We start from the raw sequence: 11551 nt of genomic DNA on the forward strand, positions 1-11551 counted from the left end.
ATTGTTATTGTGATACAAGTCACTGAGAGACTGGTGAGAGTTGGCGACAGTCATATAGATGCAGGACCTTGAATTTGTCGCTTTGCGAACTCGCCCTGAACTCCTGGAAGAGACGGCCATTCTTTTAAACACTGTCTGGCCCAGAAGTTTGAATTATAGGTACAAAATTTATTGACATTTGAGTGTTTAACTAATTATAATGTACCTTCATATCATAGGGACATTTCATTTATAATCCGACCCCCCCCCCCTATTGATTAGGTCAATCAGAATGCCACTGGTAGGAATCTTTTTCAAAGGCACCGACAAAAAAGTGAAGGGGTAGGAAAGGTTTTTTCAAAGGGTTCTGACAAAAATTAGACCAGTAGGAATCTAATCATCCATGGGGTGGGGGGGGGGGGGGGGGAGGAGGGGTTCGGATTATAAATGGAATATCCCGTTATTATCATATCATACATCTTTGCTAGCTTGGTGTAACTAATATCTCCGAGCATTTACCCTCCCAACCATGATACACCACAGAAGACAGACCACAACACCGGGAACTACATGCCCTACTCTTTGCGACAAGTGTGCAGGTTCTTTTACGTCCCACAGGATTATGAACATTGAAGGGTTGTGAGACGGGACCTCCGGCTTATCGTCCTTATCCGAGAAGACTAGAGAGTCTAACCATTTGCAGATGTAATTACAAAGGCAGCACTTTCTCCTCAGTTATTTAAAGACCCTGAGTGTTGGTCTGGCCGGAGTTGAACTCACGACCTCCCGCGTGACAGCCCGGTGCTCAACCAACTGAGCCACCGGTGTGCGGTCACTGCAGCCATGTGCAAGTTGGTGGAAAGAACAATAGCGAAAATTGACTCTATTATTATGCAAAACTTTAGCTGCAGTTTTCTATTGGTTATCACGTGAGTGCAACCAAAGAATGTCAATGTAACTCCTATTTAAGGGGCAAGATTGTTTAAATTCCCAAAGGAAAGGTAATGCTCCTTCTGTGCAAGGTGGCCCCACCCCATTCTGACTTTACATTGGTTGGGGTTTAGAAACTAATGGACACATCGCTTTTTGTGCAACATCAATAGATTTATCAAGATAGAATAGTTGATGCAAAAACAGGCAAAAGAAAAAAAAAGTGTATTCTTTTAGATTCAGCAAACATTCTTCGTAAGATGAAGAATGTTTTCCTTCAAGGCCTGGCTGATAACCCAAGCCCCAAGTGTCTCTTTACGCATTGGCAGAATGTTACCTCTGCCCCGTTGTACTTGCATTTGCACGTGGCCTTGCCATGTTGATGGAGGGCTTTGTCAATGATCACCTTTTTGACTGTGTGTAGTCAATTTGATACCCATGAATATTTGCTACATGCCCAGGTTGCAATAATTATTTTTTGTAAACAATCATTATTGTTATAGTAAGAGGAATCTTTTTTCAAGCTCAACAGCGCTCATGATATCTAGTTGTCATAGTTTTTAAAGCCTCATATGTCTAATATAAATGTTTTTTCTTTGCTGATATAAATGTCTTCATCTTAAGCAAACATGTTCTGCCGTTTATTTTAATGGACTATACAAATTTAAAAAAAAATTAACCAAAAGTGTCATTTTGACCCTTGATCAGACAGGTTTCTATCTCGACATTAAGTCAGAAACTGCTTTGAAAAGCAAAGCAGGTTATTGATGTCATCTCAGGGATAGAATAATGCCTGTAATAATCTAGCTGTGGAATAAATGACTGCCAAATTTTTTCAGGTTAAAGCTATTTTTCCAGCCCTTTTAGGACCTTAAACCCAAGAAGTTGATGTGCAATGTATGTTTTATTTTACTAAAATTTGATGTTTGCAAATAAAACAATAATTATTACAAAATGTGGTTAAGGACACTTACAGTGTGACGCGCCTTACCGTGGCCACGTAACAAAGTTTTTAAAACTTATACTACAATCAGGGTGTGCGAATTTGATTGACAGTCACCTCTCCTTGCAAAGTTTGCACGGTTGTAAGTTGAACACCATTGCATGGGTTGTTGAGTTACGTACTTACACATAGTTGTCAAATGTGAAAGTTTGTTGGGTGGCCACGGTAAGGCCCGTTGTAGTGTAAGTTTTTGTTATCAGTTTCTGTAAATTTATGAAAAAATATTAAGGGTGGAAGGCAACCATCAAGTTCAAAATTTTCTTAATTTCTGTAACCTCTTCTCAATTCTTTTGTTTTGTCCAAATTAGGCTTCATTATTTAGCTGAAAGTAGAGATGACTTTCCCTACTCTTTCATTCTCCTTCAAAAAGATCAGGGAAATGGCACAAAAGTCATTGGTCATGTCAGACTTAACAGGGTTCTTGGTAAACCAACTGCAACTTTTCTGACTTGTGGTAAGTGTACAAATTACCTTGTTTGACTTCAAATGCCCCAAACCACAAAATAAGTTTTTCACTGATGTGAAGTTATGTTCGGTCCTTTTGATTTTGCTTTTGACAGGTTGCACACATTATGTTAAATTTGACAAAATTTGGCAGTCAAAATTATTGCACCATTGAAAAGCTTGGGTCTTTCTATTCTGTATTTAGTATTGAATATCTTGACATCATTTCTTTATGTTATGTTTATCATGCAAGTTATTATAGAAGAGGACCTGAGAGGATGTGGACTGGGAAAAAAACTGATGGAGATGACAGAGAAAAATGTCATGGAGTAAGTGATTTTGTAGCCTTTTCACCAATTTTGCTGCTGTCCCCAGTTTTTTCACTGACTGTGTGCCTTTTTGTGTTGAAGGTTAGGCTGCACATCCATATATCTTTCAACCTATCAAAAATGCAAGTTCTATGAACATCTGGGTTACCACTACTGTTCCCAAGTTACTCCAGTGAAAACATGCTCTGATGTTTTCACTTCCTCTCAGGTAAGATATTTTTCAGTCCAAAACAAGGACAGGTCCAGTTGAAATAGCAGTGTATATTAATTAAATTGATTTGATTGATTGGGCTGAGGTGTTGTATAGACCAAATGCATAAATGGACGGCAAAAATGTATTCTTTTGTTTATGTGCTAATTAGACTCACTAGCCTCGCTCTCAAGCAACATTTGTTTTGTATTTTGTACATGCATACGAGGCTAGTGAGTCTAATTAGCACGTAAACAAAAGAATTATTTTTTTTGGCCGCCATTTATGCATTCGGTCTATTGTATTGGTATGTGTGTTAGATCCTTGTCCATAGTCTCTCTCCATCTGGTACCTAGGGACATACATGATAGCTAGGTATGATATGAGTGGATATGAGTAAATGCTCGCAAAACTAGGCTAAGTGAAGGTGTAATTGATGATATATAGCAACAAAGCAACAAAAAAATTGAATTAAAGAATGAAATGATTAAGTAGTAGAAGTCAACTTAGAAGCATTTCGTGACACAACATGCAACATTGACACTCACATTTAACATGCTCTAGTTAACATGTTTAGATCTTACATGTACATACTCTGACTAGCAATGTACTCCTAGGACTGGGTGAGGTGGGGATAGCCCTGCCGTGCACAAGCATTTTATTTTTGAGCTTGGATTTACAATATCCCTGTTTCATGCTTCATGGCAGTGAAACTGGGATGAATGCCTACTGTTTTATCCCTGGATTCCTGGTGTAGCTTAACCTGAGAAATATATGGCCTATTTTATAGTATGGTGTTCTCCAGGATATCCCTGAAGTCCTTTAAAAATGACTTTAACCCTTTCACTCCTGTGGGGTTCCCCATTGACGAGGAAAATCGTCTGGCGTTAGACAGAGTAAAATCTATAAGTCTCATTGGTCCTTACAGGAGTGAAAGGGTTTAATTTAACCCATTCACCCCTAAACTGGCCTAAACCGGCCATACTTAGTATTTTACTCTGTCTAATGCCAGACAATTTTACTCGTCAATGGGGACAGGAGTCAATGGGTTAAAACCTTGATTTTAAAAACACACCTGTTTATTTTAACTGGAAGTTTCCTATTTTACGGTCCGCCCATTACTAACTTTAAGATCTTGAGACTGCTAGATCGAGGAGAAAAGGACGTCCAAGGCTCACTAGTATAAGAATGCAATGTGTGTGTACACTGCAGAATTAATATGCAGCATGGTAGTTTTGGGCTTTCAAACTTTTAAACTCGCATTTTGCATATATAATAAGCTGCATTCACACGCTGAGATTTTAAGCTGGTGGGCCTTTGACGTCACTTTTCTCTGGATCCAACCCTCTGAGGTCCAATTGGTCAGTTCTTAACATCAGTAATGGTGGCCCATGAAATTCAAAACTTACCTGCCCATGAAATTCAAAACTTACTTGCAAAGTAAATGGCCTTTGTATAAAAATCAAAGCTCAAAATTTTGCCAGTTAGGTGTTAAGGAAAAACACTTTCAAAATCTGAAGAAAAAAAGGAAGTGATATTTTATCACAGGGGAACTTTAAAACCTTTCCAGTCCTATATCGTCAAGTTATGGCAGAACTATACAACAAGGATATCTCCAGTGGGTCATGGAATGATAATAATAATATTATTATTTCCTAGTCCTTAAGTGATTTCTACAGTTATAATGTTCGGTCAGCTGTTGCATCACAGAATACAGTCTTTGCAGACACCTACAATCCTGGTCAAAACTGTTGGGACAATTCTTGCTTTTCCCCCTCCCCCCATCACAACGTTGATTTTTCACGCTCTCCGAAATCAAGATCCGTTCATCGATTGCTCGTATGTTTCAACATTGTATGGGGGAAAGGGAAGCGCGAAAAAAGGCAGCAAAAGCAGAACACTCGTTGCTCATATAACAATGGAAGCATGTACAGTAAATTGTCTACTTTCACCCAAAATGGTATATTTAACAATAAATTATTCCATGAGCGCGCGTTGGATATGAGATGATAGATAGCCAACGAGGCGCATAGCTCCAAGTTGGCTATAATCATCTCATATCCAACAAGTGCGAGTGGAATAATTGTTTTATTAAAAATGCCCCCAAAATATAGAAAACTAGACTACAATAAAAATAAAATGGCCCAAAAAATCACACATATGCTTGCCGTGTTTGTAGATCATGGTATAGTGGCTCATAACCCATGATGGCTCAGCCGATCAAAACTCTCGAATTGCATTATCCAATGATCCAGTTTTTAATAATAATTGTTATAAATATATTAATGTATACTGGGTACCTATTGTACTTTTCAAATTATTATGACAAGAATAGACAATGCTATACCAAATTGAACAGGCATTTTGTGTGATGTTTTGGTATTTCCTGTTTAGTTTTTCTTTCACAATGCTATTTTTGCAGATTGCAGTACTGGATGGTCAACAATCTAGTGCAATAAGGAAGGATCATGGAATTTCTTGCAAAGTTGGGGATCTAGTACAGTTTAGCATCCCTGTGGTCAAGAAAGACAATAATAATTATTATCATTCATGTTTGAAAAGTGCACAAACAAGTATTCATAATAATTATCATAATTGCGGGCTAAACTCCACAACAATTCAGGTCACAAATGAACAGAATATTAATTCCAACAACAGCCAGCAATCTTTGCCACCACTGGATACAATGGTTGCTATGAATGTTCCCCCAAGACCCCCTCCTCCTCCTCCTATTATAAAGCAACCACCAAATCCACAGTACAATAGAACCTTTCATTGAAGTCCATTTTGGATGATGAAAGATCTGCACTAATCATGGAAGATTGTTAATCACTCACTGAAAAAATCACTGAAAAATGTCCTCAGAAGAAGAGAAAACTGTTTGGACTAATCAAGACAAGAAGGCTGAGGTTGCTGAAACTTCTCAGAACTTTCCCTGAAGGAAACACTGAGTTTTTGTTGAAAGTGTTTGACTGTCGTGACAGGAAAAAAAATTTCTTGATGCACACTGGCACACAAATTTACTATGGCTTCAAGGGCATTACCTTGGTGATGTGCAAGTTGAGAGTTCAAGTTGAGAGTTCAAGTTGTTGTTTCCCTAGATCGTAGGGAGTTACTGAGCCTTCTCTAATTATCGGAAAATATATTTGAGTTGGGAGGTACAAAAAATACTTGTGGTTAGTGTTTTAAAATAAATTTGTAAGTACCGGTATTGTTTTGCAGAAGGGTAATTGGGACCCACTGAGCGAAAAATTGCATTGCTGTTTTAAACAACCAGTGTGTCTGGGGCGGATGAGGTTGTTGTGAGTTAAATTTGCCCTTTTTATGGGCATGTTTCTGACAGCTGAGTGAACAGTAAGCACTCCTTGTGACAATATACTGTTGCGTGTTCTCAAGTAACAACACGCAGATTGACATTTGAGTATGCAATCGAATGATCAGAGACGATAACGTTGCGTGTCCTCGTGCCGTATGCTAGAAATGTAGAGATCTGTACACCCTAATTCTGGTGAGGTCGTGATTAAAAAACGAATCTTTAAACACATCAATCGTCACAGATTTTCAGGGTGTCCTATACGGTACGAATTTTCTCTGAAATGTTTCGTGCAACTTGTCCCGCCACCATCCAATGTCGCCAAAACAGTGCGAAACAAGTGGCACGAAACATTTCACAGTGTAGCGTTTACACAGACCCGTTCTCAAGTCGTGCGCCTGATTAGGCTGATTTAGCAACAGAACGGTAACGTCAGTGGCGACGTCGCGCGCAGCAAAATTTAGAATAGAGAAGAAAAGAGTGGAGTCTATTATATTCTGAATTCTCATTGGTGTTTTTTGTGCGCGCGCCGTCGCCACTGACGTTCCCGTTCTGTTGCTAAATCAGCCTAATGACGGAAGTCACAACGTAATGAATCGAAAATAGACCAATAATAGACCTGTAGCAGGCACTTGAGTACGTGACTTTTTGAAATCTTACGTCTAAATATAGCCAAGAAAATTCCCTCGCGAAGGGAGAGGAAGCCTGTAAACCTACGTAAAAAATAATGACGTCAACCAATTGACGTCTAAGTTACATATCTTTTGATTGGGTAATGCTCTTAGTTTGTTTGAATACTAATGGTCAAACGCGTGAGGTAAACTGGTTTTACCTGTTTTTCCAGTTGGTGTGACAATACGTATAGGATGCGTTTATTGCGTTGATTATAGTTTGGGGCATTGCTTGCTAATAGTCGACTGCGTTGTGAAGATTTTTGCGTTGGAGCTTGTGATTTTTTCCACCATTTAGCGCAAAAATATACTCAAGCAGGTTGTTGATAGTGGATTCGGGTATACAAGTCTGATTACAGCTATTTAGGCCCTGCTGTGTCCGTAGCGTCGACTGGAATGCGATTCTGCCCAAGCGCTGTACTTTTCTTGTCGCTTTGCTTTCCTCTTTAAACGAGTGCGAACTTCTGTCAAGGCAAAAAATATTGAGGGAAGCTTGGAATGTGTTGAAGCAGAACGGAAGGACGGGGAAAAATCGGTTGAAATTAAAATTCTTCATATTTAAGTGTTGACGAAACTTTAAACTCATCCGTTGTGCGTCGTTAAATTGGTTGTGTTCAACAGCATGTATGATCGTCCAAGAGCGAGGATCCCGAGGAGCAAGCAAGGAAAGCACGCAGTGAATGTATATACAGACAAGGAACTATGGGCATTTCTCACAACTTCACTTGAGAAGAAGAAAGAAAATAAACGTAAAAGGGACCCAGATATGCTGCGAAACGCGGTTTTAGAGTTAACAGTTCAGAGACTGAATGAGGAGATAATAGAGAGGTGTACGAACAAGGTAAAACGTCAGAGAATGGACGATTCTTATGAGTGGCCTGGATCTACGAACAGTCTTGGGTGGAGTATGACTGCATCTTACCAAGACAATGAAGATTTACTAGGTATCGATGCGTTTTTTCAAAAGATAAGTGCTTGTGAAGGCAAAAGTAATGCGTCCACAATCCCTGGTCGATGGGTCTCGACTCAGTAATCGAGTAACTGCTAACTGTAAGTTTCGCCACGTAAATAGCGAATTTGTTTCAGCTCGTTGCTCTGTGGGCGATCCTGAAATTGGACAGACGTTCTTTGTTATTTAAGTACCGTAGATAGCACAGTTTTAAATTTTAAGTGAAACAAATTTACGAGTCGCATTTTTTCCCCGAAAGGTGTTTGTTTTTTTACACTTGAGAAACAAATTTTTATTGTAAATAGCCTCGTTTTGTAAATAAAAAAATTCTTTATTATAAATCTAGAGTAGAAAATTCGTTGTTGCATCTCCTAATGTGTGTCAATTGCTTTTACAGCTTTAGGTTGAGCACACTTTTGTTTCCTCAGCCGTGGTTGCATCTGTTTGTACTAGTATCTGACTCCTTCAAGGTATTAGCAATATCTTGGCTTGATGATTTGTTCATTATTTTTTCTTATTGTTCCATCCCCACCTTCACCTGTGGAATTAAATCTTTTCTGAAAGTACTAAAAAATACCAAAAGAAAAGTGCTTAGCAGAATGAGATTTTGAATTTGATTATATGAATGCTATTACCATCAATTTTAAACTATGTGTGAGATGCAGTAATTTTGAATAAAAGTTGTTTCTTTTCAAGCTTTTCACATCCGTGGAGATGAGCTTTTCTTGTGCCACAGCACGACATTGGACAAAGAGAGGTTGACAGATGGAGAGGAAGACTTCTCATTAACTCTTGGTAAATGCTCAGCATTTGCCCACTTTTCCAGTTAATGTACTTGTCTGATCAATTATAACTGTTATTTTTGGTTCGTGACTAAGCAGTTGTTTTTGTCAACTCTAGCTCGTATACTGGTATCAAATGATGGAGCATCCTTCAGTGAGTGTTGGAGCAGGTTTCAAGGACAAGTTAGAATGGCCAGCCTGTTAAGTCACTGTAGAATAGACTGCTTTATTCGTCGATGTTGTCACATAGTTAAAGTATGGTTAAAGTTTAGCGAAGCATTGAATTTAGAGACTTGGGTGGGGGAATTTAAATGGGCCAATTCATTTTCACTCTGCTGCATACATGCTTCACTTAGTGTTGGGTTACTGATAATTTAAAGTTCTGTGCAACATTTGTTCCTTGTGTTCGACCTATAGTCAGTAGCAACTACCAGCAGCAGGGCTTTACTTTGTTAAAGAAAAAAAGAAAGGTTACCTTCATTGTGAGGTCAATGATTAACCAGTGTTCAAAAGGGAAGAGTATATTTATTAGGATGTACATATGAAGGCATTGTTTTAGCTATCACGATCTACAGATAAAGCTAGCCAAGTGGGTGTGGAGAAGCTATGAAGAGCTGGGGTAACAAGTATGGAATAGCTGTGTGTTGGCTTGGTTATGTGTGCCCGTGCACATGGATGACCTCTTTTGAATGATTGTTGAGAACTGTGCTTGTGGGAGGGATTGTTTATTTGTCTTAAATACATCACAGAGTTAAGGAAACCTGGAAATTAGAGCTGGGAAAGGCATCCTTGGATTTGATGTTAATCTACTTCTTAACAAGAACACATCAAGCAATGTAAGCACAAAGTTTAATTAAGATTAAGGCAGCTGTGTGTGGATTATCACAAGATTATCACAAGTTCAAAGAAGCTGTGTATTTGTTGCCAATGGAATCCTTTGGTGAAAGTTGTTTAAGCTGATCAAAGTGCGTCTTGGACTTGTGCATTTATCAGATAATAGTAATAATAATAATTATTATTATGGGAAATTCAGCGTTGTTTGGGATATTTGCCGGCATTTCTGCTTTGCAGCTTGACAAGAGGCACTGTGTCATATGAAAAAGACTGAGGCAAGATTGTGAAGTGGTCAGAGGAAAGCTTGCAGGTCTCTTGATATGCTAATGTTACTGACTAAGATCATAATAAAGTTAATGGACTGGATGGATAAAAGGTTGCATCATTCTATTGTATCCTGTTGGCGTTAATTTATTGGGCCAGGGTTTCCACAATGCAGATTAACAATAATTGGTCTTTCTTTTTGAGTTAAATATTGGTTCTGGTATGCATGTTGTCCAGAATTTTTGTTGTGGTGATAACATCAAATCAAAAGCACTAATTATTTGTGAAGTATCATTTTGAACTGGCTGGTAACGGCAAACCTAATTACACAGCTTGTTCAGGGTTGGGGGTTTTGAGAAGCCAACACAATTATTGTCTGCAGTTTTGAACAGTGGGGATCCATTGTGCAAAACAAATTACACCTTGGGTTTTCAAGTAACCATTAGTGGAGTCCCAGATGATACAAAGTGAGCAGGAAAGAACTTGTCATAACTGCTTTTTCTTGGTCAGGAAGTGTTATTTAAAGTTCTCGTTTAGCAGACTTTTAAAGTAAAACCCTCTTCATCAAAGGATTGTGGTCATCAGGAACCTTTAAAAACTTATGTGGGGATTTCTTCCAAGTCAATATCTGTCTGTAGACTATATGGACAAGATAGTTCAACATAATGTTTTTTAACTGAAAAAAAATGAGTCGAATCAAAAAGAAATCTTAAACATTCACCGTTGTGTGGTCATCTTTGGTGTCTATCTGTTTCTGTAAAAGTTTTTTCAGATGAGCAAAATTTGGAGAGATGTTGGTGGTAACTGGATTCAAGGTGCACTTTGCTGGAGTAAAACAGTGGGCATCTTTAAAGTTTAGGAGGCAGTTGATATTCGAAATAATTATGGTCAGGGACATCACCTGATTAATCAAGTTTCTGGCAAAGGTGATTGAATAGGACGTTCCATATCCAGTTCCTCGAAGAACCCCATTTCAAATTCAGCCAAGGTCATTTTTGTACTTACTGTAAACTTTGTTTTCTGAAGTGGCAAGATCATCCAGGTGATATCTTTTCCAACAAAAGTTCCCCAGTTTACAGTAGCTTCTCTTTCCTTGTTATTTATTTTACTGTGTTTAGAAGGCATGTGTATGTGCTACAAGTCTATTTACAGAATTCTACAGTCGGAAAGAGCTGTGATGCTTTCTTTAAGATGTGCTCTGCTTAAGAAGACAGTGGGTAATCCTTGTCATGTCATCTGTAATGAGGTGCATTTAAGGGTCACCGAAGTGTTCGTATAACAACTGAAGTAGCAAGCATGTCCTTTCGTTTTAGGCATTCAAATGTATGGTACAGTGCAACTGAAAGTAGGAACTGGCAGTTCAGGATTAACCAAATAATGCACTTTTCCTGGCATCAATTTGGCATTTTTCTTGTTAGAGTTTGCCATTACAGAGGAGTTGCCCTTCAAATACTTCAGACTTGCAGTTAGTGGTCAGTTGTGTGTACATTCTAGAGCTAAAGGTTGCCTTATTGAACCAACTTCCCAAGGTATCACTTAAAATTTTGTTGGTGCATCGCATGAATGTCATGGCTATTTACTGTACATATTTTATGTATTTTGAAGAAGCTTTTTTCAGGATATCATAACAGTACTGTCAGAGTTCACCAACAACTGGGAAAAGAATAGCTTACTGTGTCATACAGTTAGACCACTTCTTCTCTTTGCTGAAATCCATTTATCAAATTCCTAGGTAGTTTTGTGACATGAAAAAAGGAGAGGGGTAGGCTTTGAACTCCTTCTACATATATTCCTCTCTTCCAAGCTGCAACAATGATAATGTTCCAGTGGAGCAGCTTCAAGCAAAATTAGCAGATAAGTGTT

General features: G+C 38.5%; 1 protein-coding gene and 1 long non-coding RNA gene across 2 annotated transcripts; both read left to right on the plus strand.

Annotated features, from left to right (window-relative positions):
• Positions 1–3: 3 nt before the first annotated feature.
• Positions 4–6419, plus strand: LOC138025997 (N-alpha-acetyltransferase 80-like). Its single transcript, XM_068873166.1, has 5 exons — positions 4–159; positions 2221–2366; positions 2610–2685; positions 2767–2893; positions 5298–6419. Exons 1-5 carry the CDS (start codon positions 59–61, stop codon positions 5652–5654), a joined length of 807 nt encoding a protein of 268 aa, XP_068729267.1. The 5' UTR covers positions 4–58; the 3' UTR covers positions 5655–6419.
• A 603-nt stretch (positions 6420–7022) lies between these two features.
• LOC138025999 (uncharacterized) lies at positions 7023–9799 on the plus strand. The gene is made up of 4 exons (XR_011127213.1): positions 7023–7803; positions 8206–8278; positions 8505–8603; positions 8709–9799. It is a non-coding gene; the product is annotated as an uncharacterized lncRNA (long non-coding RNA).
• The last annotated feature ends 1752 nt before the right edge of the window (positions 9800–11551 follow it).

The sequence above is a fragment of the Montipora capricornis genome, chromosome 12 (assembly GCF_036669925.1).
Source record: "Montipora capricornis isolate CH-2021 chromosome 12, ASM3666992v2, whole genome shotgun sequence".
Taxonomy (NCBI): Eukaryota; Metazoa; Cnidaria; class Anthozoa; order Scleractinia; family Acroporidae; genus Montipora; species Montipora capricornis.

Excerpts from the sequence above, each read along its gene's own strand:
- LOC138025997 (XM_068873166.1), top strand. The coding sequence starts at position 59 with ATGCAGGACCTTGAATTTGTCGCTTTGCGAACTCGCCCTGAACTCCTG. Across the intron at positions 2,686-2,766 it reads ACAGAGAAAAATGTCATGGA|GTTAGGCTGCACATCCATAT; the intron begins GTAAGTGATTTT and ends TTTGTGTTGAAG. Across the intron at positions 2,894-5,297 it reads ATGTTTTCACTTCCTCTCAG|ATTGCAGTACTGGATGGTCA; the intron begins GTAAGATATTTT and ends CTATTTTTGCAG.